The 19,873-nt window shown below is 49.5% G+C and overlaps 1 protein-coding gene across 2 annotated transcripts; it reads left to right on the forward strand.

The window, feature by feature from the left end:
• Positions 1-1,134: 1,134 nt before the first annotated feature.
• PAX6 (paired box 6) lies at positions 1,135-19,120 on the forward strand. Of its 2 annotated transcripts, none has more exons than XM_060157736.1 (11): positions 1,135-1,149; positions 4,716-4,846; positions 5,641-5,682; positions 5,777-5,992; positions 6,739-6,904; positions 12,860-13,018; positions 13,493-13,575; positions 14,408-14,558; positions 14,655-14,770; positions 17,389-17,539; positions 18,236-19,120. In XM_060157736.1, exons 1-11 carry the CDS (start codon positions 1,140-1,142, stop codon positions 18,319-18,321), a joined length of 1,311 nt encoding a protein of 436 aa, XP_060013719.1. In that variant the 5' UTR covers positions 1,135-1,139; the 3' UTR covers positions 18,322-19,120. The 2 variants fall into 2 exon arrangements, with proteins under 2 accessions (XP_060013719.1, XP_060013718.1); XM_060157735.1 differs by lacking the exon at positions 1,135-1,149 and adding an exon at positions 3,434-3,614.
• Positions 19,121-19,873: the final 753 nt, after the last annotated feature.

A 19,873-nucleotide genomic window follows, 5' to 3' on the forward strand; every position in this document is an offset into this window, starting at 1 on the left:
GGTTTGGGGGGGGAAAAGTTAAGCTTGCCACTTTCAAAGTCCCAGAAAGGCTGAGAAGTGAGTAGAGAGGGGGTCTGACTGGGAAGCTTTGAGGGAGAGAGTGAAGGATAAAGGGGTAACCAAAGAGTTGGGTTCTGGGGGCCTTTGGGCAACTGGGGTGGTGAAATTCTTGAAGGAAGGAGTAATGGCTCCGAAGCCCTCCCAGTAGGCCCCAGCCTGCACCCTCAGGCACCCTGAAGTTCCAAGGTCCCCTTTGCCTCACATCTAAACTTCAGGTATAAGTCCTCTCCCCCTCCCCCCCATCCTACCCCCCAGCTCTTGGCCTCTACTCCTAACCCAGCTGTTTCTCTTGTTCTCCCCTCTTCCTTTCCCTGGTTTTTGATATTTTTTCAAAATGGGGCCCCAACTTGTCAGATCCTTTCTCCATATCTCCCAAGCCAGGCCAGGGCAGCCACTAGCAAACCGTGGGGACTTCTGCAGGATAGGCTGCTGGAAATGTGGGTGTAAGTCTGGGATTTAGGGTTTTATGGCAGTTTGAGACCTAGATGCATTTTTTTTTCTTTCTTTCTGAGAGTGTGGATCAGAGAGCCCATGGGCCTATGCTTTTGAGCCACAGTTTGACATACCTTTCTCTCCTTCTGGTTTGTCTTAGGGCGAAGACTTTAACTAGGGGTGTGCAGATGTGTGAGACCTTTTATTGTGAGAGTGGACAGACATCCCAGATTTCAGGCAAGTTCTACGTTGGCTGCTTTGGGTTCCAAAACCTGAAAGTCAGAATGCTCGCTCATTGTTGTTCAGATAGAAGAAAAAATTCAAAATCAGGTCATCGATTCTCCTGATTAAAGGGTTAACTACTAAGAGATTTGGGGGGAACAGATTGGGAATATTGGAGTATTTGTAGCCCAAAGGGTAGATTTTGCATGCACTGGAGGGCAGGGCTGGATGACTCTTCCATCGCTGCAACCGACTGAGTGGATCATTTCCTTAAAGAGGGGGCTTTCTCCTGTCCTGGCTCCAGGACATCCTCTGTAGGGAGGTAGGCCTACCTGGTGCTGGCCCATGATTAATGCCTATATTCTTGCTAACAGAGCCCCATATTCGAGCCCCGTGGGATACCGCGGCCCCCAGCCTGCGCCAGCATGCAGAACAGTAAGTGCCTCTGGTCTTCTTGGACTTGGGGCTGGGGAGGTGCAGACCCGCGCGCGGGTCGGGGGAGGGCATGGAGCCTCACGGAGTCCGCGCTGGCCAGACCGCGGGCGCGAGGCCGAGGGACCCGAGGCAGCTGCTCCTCTCTCCTAGCCCGGCAACCCGAGAGGGGAGGCCGTTTGCTCTGTTCTCCCTCCTGGAAGAACAGGGGCTGGGCCCCTCAGAACAGCCCGCAAGAGTTTGCGAAGCTGCGGTAGAGAAACTCCATCCCCCCAAATCCTGTAACTCACACCCCCTCCCCGCCCCTGCCCGGGCTCTGACCCCAGAGAGGGGGGCTGGGCTGAGCAGGGCGGGGCGGAGGCTTCCAGTCGCAGCGCGAGAAGGAGGCCCCTTGGGTTTAGCGAAGACTGAATGTCTCCGCCGTCCGGGCGGGGTGGGGGCTCCCCTCCCCCAGTCACTCTAAGGGCAGCTCCTCCCCTCCCCACCCTGGCTAGGGCCCTGGAAGGCCAGCGGAGCGGGGCACCCAGGCCTGCGATGGGGTGGAGGTGGTACACTGGCCCCATGGGACTGTTACAGGGCGCCGGCGAGAGCAGGTTTACTAGGTCTGGGAAGAGAGTGAGGATGGAGCCCAGGAGGTGGAGAAGCCCTGCCCCGATAGCTGCTGTGTGTGTCCTGGTCATTCCGGCCCGCTGTGCCTTTGATTCCCAGGCTCTTGCACTTCCCATTCTCCCTCTGCCTAGGCCCTTTGGGCCCCCAGCCCACTTTCCTGCTCGGTCCGTGAGTGCTGGTGTGTGGCAGGACGAATCTGGAGACCGGGCCTGGGAGCGTGGAGGCCCAGCGAAACTAGGCCAGGGTTGAGGTGCGGAGTCTGGACGCGGTTTAAGGGCCCAGCTATATGGAGTGCCCGAAGGCCTAAGCCTTCTAGAAACCTTCCCTTGCCGAACTGCAGACTGAGGAGGGTCCCCAGCGCCTGATCCATCTGTCCTGGAACCGCTAGTCGTCCCCTGGTGCTTCCGCGGCTGGTGGGCGTAAAGCGCAGGAGTGGGCGCAAAGGTGGCGAGCTTTAAGGCGGATTAGTTGTGCAGAAACCTGCCAGGCCCTGGGACTCGGCCTGGTAGGAACCCTCCTTGGCGAGGCTTAGGCTTCTGTCCACCCTTCCTGGCTGCTGGGTTCTCCCCCTACAGCACAGGGTCCCCAGCCGCAGGCTCTCGGGAGGGCCGGCCCCCGGCACCCGGCGCTGTGGGTTTGCCGCTGCGGCCTGGCTGGCGGGCCCCGAGGGGCGCGCGGGGTCGCGGGCCGGCCTGCAGGGCTTTGTGCCGCTCGCTCCCGGGTGTGCGCGAGGCGCAGAGCATCCAAATTGACACCATATGTTTTCCTATTAGATGCTTCGCGGTCGAATTCTAGGCGCATAATCATCGCCACTGGGCGAGAGCGCCAGCCGTCCCTAGGGAAGGGACACAATGATTGAGGCTTAACCTCTGAAGGGGAACTTATAGCTGCGCTTCCTCGCTGCCATTTCGATGCTGGCAGAGGCGACCTGGCCCTGGGCGAGCACCCGCCGGCGGTCGCTGTGGAGGTGGCGGGCAGGTTGTTTTTTGCAATGCGGGGAGAAGGAGGGAGGTCTAGGGTTAGGCGGCCTCACACGCCTTGGCATTCCTAGATTGGGACCTGCTCAGGCAGCGCGTGAAGTTTAGAAAGTCTTTCTCGATCTTTCTCTGGGGCAGCCTTTCTTTTTCCTGGAAGGCTCCCTTTGCCCAAAGGGGAGGCTCCGAATCTGGAGGAGTAGAAGCTCTTTCGAGGCAAAGGAAGGCAATAAAGGGAGTTTAGGAGAAAACGGTAAGCGCGATCTAGGGCTTGCTCTGTTGGAGAAACGGTGTCCCTGCGATGGCCCTGCTCACGCTGGGCCCGGCCGGAGCCTAGATACCCCAAAAGCCTGTCACTTCTCATCGAGTTGAGGCTCCAGCACCCCCCTCAGTGAGGGCCCCCCCCTGCCCCAAGCCTTCGGCTACCCTGAAAACGCGGCTCCCCTCGAAGGGGAAACGAGTGCAGTTCAATCTCGTCTGAGTGATCTACAAATAGGGACGGAAAGGGTCGTTTTATCACGGTCCCGTTTGTCGTGACGATGCAATTTCCCGGAGCGGAGCACTGTCACAAAGTGACAAGGCTGCCACAAGCGCCCCGACTGATCTTTTCAATTAGCCTTCCATGCATGATCCGGAGCGACTTCCGCCTATTTCCAGAAATTAAGCTCAAACTTGACGTGCAGCTAGTTTTATTTTAAAGACAAATGTCAGAGAGGCTCATCATATTTTCCCCCCTCTTCTATATTTGGAGCTTATTTATTGCTAAGAAGCTCAGCTTTCTGGAGTCAATTTATCAGAGGCTCCAAGGAGAAGAGAGGAGAGGAGAGCTGAGCGGGGAGCCACATCTTCTCCTGGAAGGGCTGCTCTCTAGAGTCGGGGCTGCAGGTTGGAGATTTTTAAGGAAGTGGGAATTGGCAATTGGCTTTATTTGTGTGTCTGTGGTTTCTGGGGAGGGGCTACAGAGGTGCTAACTCCCTATTCCCTATAATTAGACAATGGGGTGAGGTTGTGAGATAACCAGATAAAGGAGGGATAGGGGACACTGCGGTGTGGTCTTTTCTTTTTCTTTTCACTTTTTGATTTTTGCTAATATCTGTCCTTGGCTGTGGGGAGGGCCGAGTTTAGCAGCAGAGCTGTGGCCGGTGCGGAACAGACTCCCAGATCTCCGCCCCACTGCAGCAGCCAGCCTACTTTGTGGCTGGAGCCGATCTGGGGCTCTGAGGCTTGAGGAAGCCTTCAGTGGAGGTGCTGAAACCCAGGTTGTGATTCATTAGCCATGGATTTGCTCTTCTGGTTCTTCTCTACTCCCTCCCCTTTTCTTCTCCTTTTTTTTTTTTTTTTTTAAATCCCAGTGCTTGTGTGTTGCCTTCACCAGAGTTTGGAGTGTGACAACAAACGTTTCTGGACTCTAGTGTCTGAGGGAGCACTGGAGAGCTATAGGATTTGCTATCACAGTTCTAACAATGCAGAGACCTTGGAGATTCAGTGTGGGTTCTGTAGGACTCGTGGTTTTTCTTGACACTCAGAGGGGATCTTTGGGAGGATATTTTTTGAGCTGATGATTTGCACCTTGCGGGTTCAGAGACTGGCTGGGGTGTTTATGGAGGCAGCGGTGGGCTGGGGGCTCTGCTGGAGTGAAGGCGGTAGTGAGGTGTGTGTGCTCTTGCTGGTCGGTGTGTGTCTGCATGGTGCTTCTGCAGTCTGGTGGGCAGGAGCTCGGCTGTGTTTGGGATGGGCTGCCCGATGCCAGGAATGGCTGCGAGGTCCCGTTGTCATTTCTGATCGATAGCAGGGACCTGATCGCTGAGGTTGGCCAGGGTTGGCAGGGAGCTGAGGATGCATTGTGGTTGTCTTTTCTTTCTTCTTCCTTTTCTTCTTTCTCCCCCTTCTTCTCTTCCTCCTTCTCTTCTTCCTCCACCTCCTCGTTCTCTTTACTCTTCTTCCTCTCCTCTCCGCTCTGCTCTGCTCTCCTCTCCCTTTCCTCAGGTCACAGCGGAGTGAATCAGCTCGGTGGTGTCTTTGTCAACGGGCGGCCACTGCCGGACTCCACCCGGCAGAAGATCGTAGAGCTAGCTCACAGCGGGGCCCGGCCGTGCGACATTTCCCGAATTCTGCAGGTGATCCTCCCGGCGCCGCCCCACTCGCCGCGCCCCCCGCGGCCCTCCACTCTCAACGCCCTCTCTCCATTTCTTACTGTAAAGGCTGCTAATTATGGACCCACCTACCCTCACCCCCACTCCAGTCCCCACCCCACTCCCCTGCCTTCCGCTTTCCCCTTTCCTTCCACCATCCTTCCCGATCTCTTCCAACCTGGGTCAGTCACATAAGACAATTCATCTGCTTAAGAAAAAAATTGGGTGTGAATCCGAAAAAAAACCAAAACCTTTCTTTTTTCATTTGGCAAAAACATTCATTGTGGTAACAGTTTATGAACTATAATAAAATGACTTATGTAAATCCACATAATCTCATTCCCCTCTCCCTCATCCCATGCTTACCTCAAGGTTTGAGATACTTGTTTGATTTCTTCGTATTTATGAAAAATATATATATTGATTTTAAAAGACGAATGCTATTTACCTCCCTCCCTAACTCACATTTACTCAATTGGGCATATTTTTAAAGGAATGATAACTAAAAATTCAGTCTCTATTTCCCCTTCACTCATTACAGCTTAACAGCACTTTAAGCAAGGTCAGCACAAAACAATCTGACTTCGTTTTGATGCATCTTCAAGCAGCATTTATTTACAAAAACAGTTTTTAAAACTTTGAAATTAGTTTTTTTTTTAGTTCAAACGGTTTGAAAGTATCATCCTATTTGTAGTTTTTAGGGCTACAAATGTAATTTTAAGAAAAAAGCTCTCTACAGTAAGTTCTCATACCATTGAAGGTATATTTTTGTGTTATAGACCCATGCAGATGCAAAAGTCCAAGTGCTGGACAATCAAAACGTAAGCTTGTCATTGTTTAATGCATACTTAAACAATTTTATTTTTGTCTTGAAATTATTAATAATGTGGTTTTCTGTCCACTTCCCCTATGCAGGTGTCCAACGGATGTGTGAGTAAAATTCTGGGCAGGTATTACGAGACTGGCTCCATCAGACCCAGGGCAATCGGTGGTAGTAAACCGAGAGTAGCGACTCCAGAAGTTGTAAGCAAAATAGCCCAGTATAAGCGGGAGTGCCCGTCCATCTTTGCTTGGGAAATCCGAGACAGATTACTGTCCGAGGGGGTCTGTACCAACGATAACATACCAAGTGTAAGTTCACTGAGAACATTCCCTCTCCCTGCCCTAAGCTCACACTCTTCCCTCTTTACCATCACTTTCTTGACCTCCCCCTGCTCCTCTCCCTGCCAGTGTCTTTCTCTCTTTCTCTCCTCCGTGCTCCACAATTTGTCTCCTCTGTACCTGGGGGTCTTGAGAGGAGCACCCTGACCTTTTTTTTGACCTTCTGGAAAATGGAAGTCAAATGTGGGGGGTTATGCACCTCACTTGCATGTGGCAAAGTAGAGAGCGGAGGCACCTGGAGAAAGGCACTGGAATCTAGAAGGAAAATGCAAATGAAAACCAGATTTGAGCTTCCGCCAAATCTACCTGTTTGAACCTTCTTTCAGGCATCAAACATCCATTTCTGCCCTAATATAAAACAAATAAAAGTGAAAGAAAGCTCTAGGCCAAGTCTCAATATTTTGGGGGGGAAGTCTTTAACAACAAAAAAGCAGCCATGTGAGTTAGGTCAACAGAGACAGTGCGCAACAGTGAAGGACCCCTCCCTAGTCTTTCAACTCTCTACACAACTGAGTTTCCATGCCCAAAGCGATGGCTGGCATTCTTTCCACGATGTCTCTGCAAATCCACCCACTGTCCTAGGATGGCTGGGAATTTTTTTTTTTTAATGTATTAAGGGTCATTCTTTAAGCGGTGGGAGTGCTGAGATGGGGACTTAGGGCAACTGTGTCTTCAGGAGACTCTACCATTTGGTTTGATCTTGATTTGATTTGCAGGTGTCATCAATAAACAGAGTTCTTCGCAACCTGGCTAGCGAAAAGCAACAGATGGGTGCAGACGGCATGTATGATAAACTAAGGATGTTGAACGGGCAGACCGGAAGCTGGGGCACCCGCCCGGGTTGGTATCCGGGGACATCGGTGCCAGGGCAACCTACTCAAGGTAAAAACCCAAACACCCATCCTCAAATTCTCCATATATGCAGCCCCTTGCCCATCCTCTTCTCCAACTTTTTCCCTCTCCGGGCTTTTGTGCCTAGAGAATGTAGTGGAGAAACTCTTCAAAGGCTTGGGACATATCGACTTGCGCTGTATCTATGTGGTGTTTGTTGAACTATCTGGTTGGCCTGGGAATTCGAGGGTTGTGTATGTTAGGTAGTATGAATGTGGCTGGTGTGTGTGTGTGTGTGTGTGTGTGTGTGTGCGTGTGCGTATGTTCGCTCGAGTGTGTGTTATGGGCAGGAGTATGTGCGTGTGTGTATGAGCTAGCTGCGTGGTGCCCTATTCAAATGTGCCATTAACATGCACGGAGAGCCCCCTTGCTGTAGAAGTGTGACAAGTTAACACACTGACAGACTGCAAGATAAACATAATTGTATCGTTTTGCTTCTTGCCGTAATTGACAAATTATGTGACTAGGAGTAGGGTGTGTATGAGAGGGTGAGCACTGAGATGCAGGGCCAAGTTGAGGATGGGGCATTGGAAGTGGTGGCTTTTCCAACTAAACAACCCTACCCTCTCTGCTCTGACCCCTTCCACCTTTGGGCCCCCAGTTCTCACTCTTTGTGGGTGGCGACTGCGTAGAAGGGTGGGGTGAGGATACTGTGAACCGGACTTTGGTGTGCCGGGAGCGACTCTGGGGCTGGGAGGAAAGATAGGATCTGGACCGTCCTTGCATCTGTGAGAAGGGATGGAAGAAGAGGAGCAGATGGGGGTGGGGTCTGGTCTGTTGGCTCTCCCCCTCCCCTACACACACCGGAGGTAACTTGGTCAGGAATAGGAAACAGTTTACTCCGAAGATTAATCGGTATTTGTTGTCCTCGTGACAAGGAGATAATATGCGGGATAATGGGACGTGGCGTCTCACTCCCCGGAGCACGAGTAAGCCTGGGGGCTCCCGGCCCGGGAGGCGGCGAGGGGAAGCTGACTGGGCTGCCCTCGCATCCGTGCGCTCTCGGACCCGCTCTAGGTGCCCTGCGCCTCCACCGAGCCGGGCTAGAGAAGGGAAAATCGGTAACAGTATGCGAAATATCTGGTACAAAGGATGCTTCTGTCACTCGCAAGAATTTGTTATGGGAACAATCCTGTCGCTCTGTAATTGCTCATTAGAGAACGTTTTGTTTCTCATTAAGGCGACATGAATAAGCGTCTAGTTGAAGGAGACAGCTGTAGAAATGTTCCACAAGAGACCTCTGGACACGATTCGGCACCGATTGCCAATTAGACATGTCAGTTTTAAGAGCAGAAAACAATATAGGACGGACACTGGGAAGATAGGGAGCAAAGCGCTGGCTCGGTGTTTCCCAGCGCGGCCGCTCGGCCGGCCGAGGCCTCCCGACGCGCAGGGCCCCGGCTCCCCCGGGCGACCCGCCCGCCCGCTCCCTCGCCGGATCGGGCCGAACCGCGGCCTCCCAGGGTGCGAGGCTGCACCCGAGGAGGCGCTGCCTCCGCCCTGACCGCAGGCCCCGGCCCCCTCCGGCTTCTGGTGAGGACGAGGGAGTGACCACCACACCCACACCTGACCCTTGAAACTGTAGGCTTCCCACCTGCGCACACCGGGCACACCCAAGTGACGCGCTCCTGTTGCCTTCCTCGGCCCCCAGCAGTCTGCAGTCCCGGTGACCCCACCCCGCCGAGTCTGGCCGGCGGGTGCGAGAGGTCTCGGGGAGGGCATGGGACACAGTGGCCGGGCCTGGGAGGGCTGAGCCCTGGGCGCGAGGGCTCACGTTTGCCCGGGGCCTGGAACAAGGACACCCCCTCCTCCTCCCCGGAGCCCGGACCGGACCGAAACCGAGAGCAGCAGCTTCGCCCGCCCCTCTGCTGCCACCAGAGGTGGCGCCCGATTGGGGCGGCTTTTCGTCGCGGGGAGCGTGAGGGCGGGAAGCGAGAGCCTAACCGCAAGGACCTGGTGGTGACCGTTGGGGCAGGAGGTGGCGCTAGTTCAGGAGCTTTGAACTTTCAGGCGCCGAGTTGCCAGAGCCTTCTGGCTCCCCAACTGCCAGTTCCCCCTTCACTCCACAGAAAACCCACGCCAGTGCCTGGTCCCCACCGCGTGGCGAGGACGGTCGCGCCAGGCGAGCGCAGAGTCCCGGGCGTGGGGACCACCGGGCGCCGGCGGCCGCGGCTGACGTGCCGGGAATCCTCGGTTCTCTTGGCGCTAAGAAGGCCCCCCTCCCTCCCGCGCCCCCTTTGCCGGCCCAGGAAGCCGGTTTGCGGTTTTAAAGAGCCCATTACTCCGAAAGCATAAGGCGAGGTTAGGTCTCAGAGGGAGACAAATCTGGTTTCCATCTGATCAACGCCATGCGGCGGTGAATAAAATTGTGCCGACTTGGGCTGACAACAACAAGAGACAACTCTATCCAGCCCCGATTCTCCAGCGCTTTGGTGGTTTTAGGGATCACAGAGACACTTTTTCTTATCTCCTCCCGCCCCCCCCCCCGCCACCAGCCCCGTAATACCCAGCCCCTCTATAGGATTTAGTCAGTCTCTTTTTCAACAGATGCTACAATGTTTTGATCCGCGCTCCAGAGCTGAAAAGGTGCCGCAACCGGGTTGCTATCTTTTCTTGCTTGTTTTCCGCATCACTGATTAAGACACTAAGAAACTAAGGAATGATTTTATTTCCCAGCGTCTTTTTTTTTTTTTCTTTCTCTCCTCTCCTTCTTCCAGGAAACAAATCCTATCCCGAGCGTCAGATGGTCCTGGGGCTGGGATAATGGGAGGCGCTTTCACTCGCCTTCTCGCGGATTAGGCTGGAAGGTGGACGGCGCCCATTGAAGGCCCCTTCTTTGCGCTCAGAGGGGGCGCCTTTTAAAGAAGATATCTTAATTGTCTGCCACTTAGGTTTATCATGTGGGGAATTCGAGATCCAACTTCCAGTTCTATTTTGCTAAAAGCTTTAAGAGTGGAAGGTAAATCCACTAAAGAAAAAAAGGGGGGCACCCAGTCTAACAGTGACCTCTCCGGCACTGCCTCGCTGCGAACAGTTGCTATTTTTAAAGGAGCAAACAAACTTTCAATGGAGCACGCTCGCTCTTCAGGGTCTTGGAAGGATCCTGCAGCCACGGGTTTCTCCTGAACCGCCTCTAATTCCACGGCTGTTTTTATTTTCCCCCTCAAAGAGGTTTAAAATCGAGCTCTTCTCATCCTCGTTGACTTTCCTCCTCTTAAATGTCAGTTCAAGTCAGCGCTGTACCTCCGTTGCTGAGAGAGAGAGAGAGAGAGAGAGAGAGAGAGAGAGAGAGAGAGAGAGAGAGAGAGAGAGAGAGGGAGGGAGGGAGGGAGAGAGAGAGAGAGAGAGAGAGAGAGAGAGAGGCGGGGGGAGGGAGGAAGAAAGGGAGAGGGAGAGCGTGCGCAAATGTCCATGTTTTAAAATTAGGAAAACGTCAGCGAAGCAAACGGGAGCAGAGAATGCTATCTGCGGGGGTCTTCTGAGGCAGACCCGGGTAGCTTTGTTTGGCGAGATCGAATGTGCTAGAAAAAGGACTGGGGTGGGGCCTCCTAGAAGGCGTGAGTGACCACCCCCGCGAGATGGGATTGTGTTCTCAGCGCTCCCTTCCCTAAACCTCTGATGATCGCAGGTTTTTGTTTGTGCTTTTGCAAAGCAATAACTGATGGGCCTTTCCAGTTGGCCCAAAAAGTCTATTTCTAAAGTCTTCCTCATTGACCGAATCCGAAAATAAAAGGGGCTCTTCATTTCATTCCCTGAAAAACACTTTGAAAAGTCACCCGGAAACTCGGGGCAGTAAATTAGCACAGACACTGGTGCCGGCACACGTGAGTGAGCGGCTCTCCCTCAGCTAAGTAGCCCTCCCCGACCCCCAGCTTTCTGATGTAGCGCAAGACGACCCAAAGCAGAGCCACGGCCCATTTACTAATAGTCTCTCCCTTATCTCCCTTTTTCTCTTTCTCTCCCCGTCTCCTTCGACCCTCTTGTCTCTTTTTCCTCTCAGCACTCTTTTCTGTCCTTCTTATACCTTTCTGGCCTCTGTCTCTGTGGAGCCCTCTTTTTTCCTCCACCTTTCCATGCCCCTCCTCTCTCCTACTCCTGCAAACTCCTCCACCAGGCCTCCACCCCCTCCTCTCCTGTCTCCCTCCCCCGTGGTCTCCATCCTCCCTGCCTCCCCGGCTCACTTCCCCCCCCACCCGTGCCCCGGACCTCATCCACCGGCCCTGCCTCCCCCCCACCCCCTGCCCTGGCCTCCCATCCACCCTCCAGCCCCCAGCTAAGCGCCCTAAATAGCATGGAGACGCCTGCTCTTGGGACAGTGATTAATGATAGCAGAGCAGAGGGGTTAACACACTTCACTGAAAAGTCTGTTGACTGGGCTTCTTGTAACACAATGTGGCCCGCTGCACGCCTCAAGAGAATCCTTTTGTTGTCCGCACTCATTGTGGCCTCAAAATTCTGCCCACGAAAGTTTGCCAACGCTCCTGCCCCGGGAGTTTAATAGTTTCCCTTACTCGCGGGGCATTGTGCGGCGCTGAAAGGCAGCCCCTCGCTATTCAAGTGTTGGTGGTCATCTCAATAGATCTCCAAGGGCCCATATGGTGGCCAGTACTGATGAATCCGCCTGTTTAAATGGGGGAGAAAGTTGGGGTTTTAAAACATTTCAAAGTTCCTGAAAAGATCCCACTAGATCCTGTCACAATTCCCTGAACTCTTTGAAGGCACTGCCTATTGTCTCCTGGTTATAAATGATATTCCTGGCCAAGTCTATTCCCACCAAGGCACCCCTAGAGGCCCCTCCCCCACGGGCCAAGTTTCTAGGATGGGGGGGCCAGCCCCTGTGGTGTCCCTTGGGGGCCTCAGGACCCAAGACCAAGGACCCAGCCAGCAGGCAGTGGCCCTAGAGGCCCAGCCAGGGCTGAGTCCTTCCCTTGCCAGGCCGTCGCTTCTCCAGCAAGGCGCACGAGGAGACAGCTAGCCTACGTGCACATCTTGCCCTCCAAGCAGCGAAGGAAAATAAAACTTTCCCCTGTTTAATGATAGAAATTACATTAAAAGTGGTGGAAATGCCCTAATTAAAAATGTAGCACTTAAATGATATGCCAAGGATTCAGCTGCAGCATAGCATGTTTAGCTAGTTAGTGAACTCTCTACTATTTCTTTTTTAAAATTACACGTTAAAAATTTAAAAGAAATCTTACTTTTCTCTGGTGCAACACATTACAAAGAATGGACAGTCCTTTTATCTAAATATAAAATTCCATTTTCAGCAATTATAGCCTGTTCTTGGTGATGATATAATTACAGCTGTGCTCGTAATAGGTGTCAAGGCAAAGCGCACTCATACAATAGTTGAATAAAACTGCAGAACAATGCAAGCACTTCTAAATTCACAACCTTTAAAATGAAATTGACTGTGCAGAATTCAAATAAAAACTAGATAAATATTTTTTTAAAGATTACAAGCTTGGTTTGGTTTCTTAATAGCATTTTCTACAAACCTATCAACATCTAATTGATTAGATAGGAATTACTGATCATAGATCAGCTGAAATCTTGAACATCACTCTTCTATTTTCCCAACACAGCCATAGGTAAATAAATTCTCTAAGGAAAGGGAACTGGGCGAGGCATTTGGAGGGTCAAGGTTAGTTATAAAAGATCATTTTAATTGGAAACTTCAGCACTTGTTTTGTCATTCAAAGGAATGCCATTCCCAAAGTATCAAAATTGTGCAGTCTCATCTTGATAAAAACAGAAAGAAAATGGTGGTCAGGTAACATATGTCACTAATGTCTTTTATTAAAAGAAGGCGGACAGTTACCTTGGGAACGTTTTGGTGAGACTTTCAGATGAGACTGCTTTTGGAGTTTATGGCTGTAGGACGCCCCTTTTGGAGACCGCAGGTTATTCCAAATTTCTCTTACTGTCCTATTCTTTTTGTTCCAGATGGCTGCCAGCAACAGGAAGGAGGGGGAGAGAATACCAACTCCATCAGTTCCAATGGAGAAGATTCAGATGAGGCCCAAATGCGACTTCAGCTGAAGCGGAAGCTGCAAAGAAATAGAACATCCTTTACCCAAGAGCAAATTGAGGCCCTGGAGAAAGGTGATGGAGTTTTTCAAAGTAGAGAAGCAGTAAATCAAAGTAAATGCCACATCTTCAGTACAAAGAGCTAAATTTAGCCAAGGCCCTTGCACGGAGGCCTGAAAAGGTTTCTTTTTTTCTTTCTGTCCTTTTTTTTTCTTCTCCTGGGCATCTTTTCAGTGTGTGTGTGTATTTTCTTTCTTCTTTTCATGTACCAGTGATTCACAGATGAAAAGTCTGACTTCTCATGAAGAAACAATGATGATTTGGCTAATTCAGGCCACAGAAGAATGAATGTCATTTCAAAGAGAATAGAACTTGGTTCTGATGGGATAGTTCTTCCAAGTACAATCAATCTACTAGTAGTAGCATTTTAAAGGGAATTGGTTGGAGGTGACAGAAGTCGGGAGGTGGAAACCAGATTGATCCAGGGTTTGGTTGACACATTTTGTATAGTTCTGGCACAACACAGAAAAATGCAACTTACTCTTTCAGAGTTTGAGAGAACCCATTATCCAGACGTGTTCGCCCGAGAAAGACTAGCGGCCAAAATAGATCTACCTGAAGCGAGAATACAGGTACCCGGGGACCGTGTGTTCATGTTTTGTGATTCATACCTTTTGCCTTTTCTAGAGACACGGGTGCGTCTAAGGAACACCATTTGTTTGTATAAACAGCAACAGATTCAGTTTGCTAAATGCTTTGCGCCACTCGGCTCTCGGGGCTGGGGGGAGGAGGACAGTGGACGCCTCTCGGGGCTGGGGGAGGAGGACAGTGGACGCCTCTCGGGGCTGGGGGAGGAGGACAGTGGACGCCTCTCGGGGCTGGGGGAGGAGGACAGTGGACGCCTCTCGGGGCTGGGGGAGGAGGACAGTGGACGCCTCTCGGGGCTGGGAGGAGGGGGACAGCGGACGCCTCTCGGGGCTGGGGGAGGAGGACAGTGGACGCCTCTCGGGGCTGGGGGGAGGAGGACAGTGGACGCCTCTCGGGGCTGGGAGGAGGGGGACAGCGGACGCCTCTCGGGGCTGGGGGAGGAGGACAGTGGACGCCTCTCGGGGCTGGGAGGAGGGGGACAGCGGACGCCTCTCGGGGCTGGGGGAGGAGGACAGTGGACGCCTCTCGGGGCTGGGGGAGGGGGACAGTGGACGCCTCTCGGGGCTGGGGGAGGAGGACAGTGGACGCCTCTCGGGGCTGGGGGGAGGAGCACAGTGGACGCCTCTCGGGGCTGGGGGAGGAGGACAGTGGACACCTCTCGGGGCTGGGAGGAGGGGGACAGCGGACGCCTCTCGGGGCTGGGGGAGGAGGACAGTGGATGCCTCTCGGGGCTGGGGGAGGGGGACAGTGGACGTGTCTGGGATGGGGTGGAGCTGGGAGTAGGCTCAGGGCTAACCTGTTCCATCTGATTTCCAGGTCTGGTTTTCTAATCGAAGAGCCAAATGGAGAAGAGAAGAAAAGCTGAGGAATCAGAGAAGACAGGCCAGCAACACACCTAGTCATATTCCGATCAGCAGTAGTTTCAGCACCAGTGTCTACCAACCAATCCCACAACCCACCACGCCTGGTAATTTGAAGTATTAGTACTAACAAATGTGTTTCAACCTGTTTGCCCTTGGGTCTGACTCTCACAATGACTGTCTGTTGTGTCCTCTCCCTGCAGTTTCCTCCTTCACGTCTGGCTCCATGTTGGGCCGAACAGACACAGCCCTCACAAACACATACAGTGCTTTGCCGCCCATGCCCAGCTTCACCATGGCAAATAACCTGCCTATGCAAGTAAGTGAGGCTGGCGGCTGCCTGCTTAACGGGTCCCCGGGAGAAGAAGTGAGGAATGGGTTGGGGCCTGCAGACCTCACTGGCCCTATGTGTACCCTTGGGAGCCTTTCTCAATATAGTGATTGGCTTGATCAGTCAAGTCTGAGATGAAAACAGTCAATCGAGTCTTTTAGCTGATTGATTAATTGATTCATGCCTTTAATAAAATAAAAACCTGATGTGCCGTTAATTTTTGCTCACAGGGAATGTTGGTTTGATAATGTTGGGTGAGAATGGGGCATGTTTTGGGGACCAGAAACTTGTACCAGAAAATGAAAATAATGTTGGCAAATTATTAGATAGTAAGAGGTTAGTATATATGACACTTGGGTTTATATTCATGTGTTCATACTAATAAATGTATAGTCTTTATGTGCCCTGTGGTTGTTATTTAGGATGTTTCTGATAAACTAGTGAGGACGAAAAAAAGGACCAGAATCGGGATTCATATTTGCATAGTGCGATACACTTAACATAGAGGAAAGCTAGTTTCCTTTCTGTATCTTAGAATAAAAAAGGGAATAGAAGGCACCTGCTAGAAATTTCGTGTGTCTTTGCTGTGAACGATGTGATGGGTGGTGGCGTTCCCAGCTGCCTGGAAAGGCTGATGCTGTTCACTTGGTGTAACAACCTGCTCCTACTCTCAGTTCCGTCCTAAATATTTATCAGCCCCTACGTGTGCTGGGCCCTGTACTAGGTTAACCCTTTATGATGGAAGTTGTCTAAGGCAGGTAGGGTGTACTAGAACTTTGGAACTAGAGGGATTCTTGATGGGGAAAAATAATTGGTCTTCTGGTGGGCCTTCTGCAGTGACTTCCCCAGGACTCCTGCCGTATTTGTGCAGCAATTAGAGATGCCAGATAGTGTGAGCGTGAGCCCCTGATGGAAACAAATTTGGGGTTGCACACATCGTTTATTCTCCACTGAACATCTGCTGGATTTCTAACCCAAATCACACCAAAATAAGTGTTTCCCAGTCTTTAGACTTAATACAGGAGCAGCTAGATAAGCAACTTCAGAGGAATTATTCACACGTCTATTTTTATTGCATCTTGATATTATTGGCCGTAGAGCAATTAATGTAAATTAAGGGATTAACAGCCCATCAGCTGTGGTTGCTACGACTGCCTTGGAATTTTCTAGAAGTCAAAGTTGCCTGGAGGAAGTCATTTTGGGAATTAGAAGCAAATGCAAGCTGAAATTCTGGCAGGCCCTGAAGGCCTGCTTGCCTCTTTGAACCCGATGTTAGCAGTCATCCTCAGACTCTAATAAGGCCACAGAGTCTTGTTCAGTTTTGTAAATTGTAGCAACATCTAGGTTTCTATGAAGATAAAAAAATGTGTATATGAGAAAACATTTAGAAACAATGAAATAGATGCTGCTATTCTGTTAGAGTTGTTTCCACTTAGACTGGTGTGGGTCAATTTATTTCAAATGCCGACTTTTAAAAATTATACAACTTATAATTCAAACCATATATATATATTCATAAAGCATAAATAAAATTAAAATATCAACAATTCTACCATTCAGAGAAAATTACTCTTTGAATTTTGGAGGCGGGTGAGGGCTGGCCAGTCTGTCCATCAGTTTATCCTGTTGACCAAAACCTTCAACCATTTTACAAAGGGTGGGTGTCCTCCTCCGAACCTTCTCTAATGTATCACCCTCTCTGAGGATGTGGATCTTGGAATGTTAAACATTTCTATAGTTTGCAGATCAGAGCAGTACTATCATCTCCCCTGTTCCTGACAGTATGCTTCTCTTAATTGTCTCAAGCCTGCTGCCCCAGCATAGCCCCATGAGAGCTCAGGAGGTGTTTTGCCTCAGCCTTGTGTATTTATTTAGTCAAGATAAAGGTTTATCTTTTCAATACCATGATTCTAAACACTTCGAGGGTAGCAGCACAATTTTGTGGATAAAACCTAATCTCAGTTTTGGTGTCTGTAAGAAAGTCACAGCTAATTCTCCGGATGGGGCTAGGTATTTACTGACACTTCTGACTACTTTAACCTGAGATCATCACTGATCTGCCTCTTCAAGAATCTTTAAATCTGTAAGTCCAACCGTGAAAGGCTTTCAGGGTCCCTAAACTAAACTTTACAGAGAGTTCCTGCCACTGTCCTCTGCCTCACAGCTTGAGATACAGGGTTTGAGGCGTGGAGGTGTCGCTGGATTCCCAGATGGATTGAATTTGCAAGAGAGGGGTGTGTCTTTATGGAAGTCCTCGTGTTATAGCTTGTCTAAAGGTGCCAGCGGAGGTCCAAGATGAAAATGGACAAAATCCTATTAGTGTTATGGGTAGCGCCAACCGTCTAGCTGGACAATGAATGGTCTGAATTTTTGGTACTTGAAAAAGTTTGGTGTGTAGGCAACTTCGCTCCCGCAGTGGACAACGGAAGGACTGGTTGGAAGCCCGATCTTAGTGTTACCACGTGGAATTCAGGCGCTTTACTTGCGGGTATCTAAGGATCAGACTTGTTGGCAGAGTTCCTGGGGGTGGGGGTGGGGGAGGGAGCTGGGGGTGTGGCTATGCAAAGTGTCTCTCACTAACCACAAGTTTGCCTTTCTCCTCCTAGCCCCCAGTCCCCAGCCAGACCTCTGCGTACTCCTGCATGCTGCCCACCAGCCCTTCGGTGAACGGGCGGAGTTATGACACCTACACCCCCCCACATATGCAGACACACATGAACAGTCAGCCAATGGGCACCTCGGGCACCACTTCCACAGGTGAGCCGCTGCCCTCCGCAGGCTGCACAGAGGTGGCCTTTGCAGCTTCTTTTGCCAGGTGATCTCCCTTCACTCAAAGTTTACCTAAAAAGAACCTCCTGGCCTTGTGTGATGGTGTATTTAACTCTCTGTTGCTCGCTTCCTTGGGGAAGACTGATTAAAAGGGGAATTCAGTCAAGCTAGTTAGTAACTTGATGCCATACTGACAAAAAAAGAAGTTGTTTTTCCTGAATTTGATTGTAGAAGCTGTATATGAAGACAAGGCCTGAAAACGTAGCTTTTCCAAGGAGAAATTATTATATTAGCTGAAGTTGAACAGTGAAGGCCTCCTGAGTTTATTGGAAGACTTCTCACTTCCCTCCTAGTTCCTCTATGCCTTTCATTGCAACTGAAGAAGTACCACTCTGGTTTTCCAGGATGGTTTTGTTGCTAAAGTTCCAAACATACAAACAAATGGAGTTGTTTTTTTGGTGGGGGGAGCGTGGGGGCCTTTGGGATTCAGTAGATGTGTGTAAACATGCTTTCTGGATTCTGAAGGTGCTACTTTTGTTTATAGGACTTGAAAAGCCTTTTCTTTTTTAGATTCAGTTAAATGTTAGAAAGTACTAGAGATTTTTTTTTAACCTATAAATTCGTACTCCATGCCTGTCTCTTGAAGGGAATATCTACATGGCTATTTCTTTCACCCACTTCTAGGACTCATTTCCCCCGGTGTGTCAGTTCCAGTTCAAGTTCCTGGAAGTGAACCTGATATGTCTCAATACTGGCCAAGATTACAGTAAAAAAAAACAAACAATCAAAAAACAAACAAAAGGAAAGGATATATTGTGTTAATTCAGTCAATGACTATGTGGACACAGCAGTTGGACGTTCAGGAAGGAAAGAAAAATGGCTGTTAGAAGCACTTCAGTACTGCAATTGTGTCCTGTGTTGAACCACTGGGGAATGGACTTGAAACAAGGACCTTTGTATACAGAAGGCACGATATCAGTTGGAACAAATCTTCATTTTGGTATCCAAACTTTTATTCATTTTGGTGTATTATTTGTAAATGGGCATTTGTATGTTATAATGAAAAAAAAGAACAACGTAGACTGGATGGATGTTTGATCTCTGTTGGTCATGAAGTTGTTTTAAAAAAAAAGGAAATCATGATCAACAAGCTTTGCCACGAATTTGAGTTTTATCAAGATATATCGAATACTTCTACCCATCTGTTCATAGTTTATGGACTGATGTTCCACGTTTGTATCATTCCTTTGCATATACTTAAACCTGGAACAACATGCACTAGATTTATGTAAGAAATATCTGTTGGTTTTCCAAAGGTTGTTAACAGATGAAGTTTATGTGCAAAAAAAGGGTAAGATATAAATTCAAGGAAGAAAAAAGTTGATAGCTAAAAGGTAGAGTGTGTCTTCGATATAATCCAATTTGTTTTATGTCAAAATGTAAGTATTTGTCTTCCCTAGAAATCCTCAGAATGATTTCTATAATAAAGTTAATTTCATTTATATTTGACAAGAATACTCTATAGATGTTTTATACACATTTTCATGCAATCATAAGTTTCTTCTTTGGCCAGCAAAAGTTAATTGTTCTTAGATATAGTTGTATTACTGTTCACAGTCCAATCATTTTGTGCATCTAGAATTCATTCCTAATCAATTAAAAGTGCTTGCAAGAGTTTTAAACTTAAGTGTTTTGAAGTTGTTCACAACTACATATCAAAATTAACCATTGTTGATTGTAAAAACCATGCCAAAGCCTTTGTATTTCCTTTATTATACTATTTTCTTTTTAACCTTATAGTGTGGTGTTACAAATTTTGTTTCCTTGTTAGATTAACATTCTAAACGAATGGTTGCTTTCATACATACTCTATTTTAAATCCCAATGATCTTTAAAGAAATAATTCTTATAGGTGTCATAAATCGCAAATGTGTTAGAAAGAAATTCCACTTAAAGCTGTGTGTAGACCTGTGCCCATTTATACCCAGAGTACATATACAAAATGGTAGCATTTCCCAGTTAGCTGTTTAATTCAGAAGCTCAAAGTCGAGAAATAATTTAAAAATGCAACAACCTATTAACTAGGAATTGTTTTTTGAATTAGGGCTGGCATTTTCAATCTGGGCAGATTTCCATTGTCAGCGTCTCAACAGCGATTTCACTGAACTATATTCAAAAGTAGGTTTCTTATACAAGACTCCCTGAAAGCTGTTGCCTTTCTCCAATAGGCCCTCTCCCTTTTCTGTCTCCCTCCCCTTTGCACAAGGGGCATCACTTCCCATTGAACCACTACAGCTGTTCCCATTTGAATCTCGCTTTCTG

The sequence above is a fragment of the Lagenorhynchus albirostris genome, chromosome 9 (assembly GCF_949774975.1).
Source record: "Lagenorhynchus albirostris chromosome 9, mLagAlb1.1, whole genome shotgun sequence".
Lineage (NCBI taxonomy): Eukaryota > Metazoa > Chordata > Mammalia > Artiodactyla > Delphinidae > Lagenorhynchus > Lagenorhynchus albirostris.

Excerpts from the sequence above, each read along its gene's own strand:
- PAX6 (XM_060157735.1), top strand. The coding sequence starts at position 3,434 with ATGTCAGAGAGGCTCATCATATTTTCCCCCCTCTTCTATATTTGGAGC. Across the intron at positions 3,615-4,715 it reads CTCTAGAGTCGGGGCTGCAG|GTCACAGCGGAGTGAATCAG; the intron begins GTTGGAGATTTT and ends CCCTTTCCTCAG. Across the intron at positions 13,576-14,407 it reads TACCTGAAGCGAGAATACAG|GTCTGGTTTTCTAATCGAAG; the intron begins GTACCCGGGGAC and ends TCTGATTTCCAG.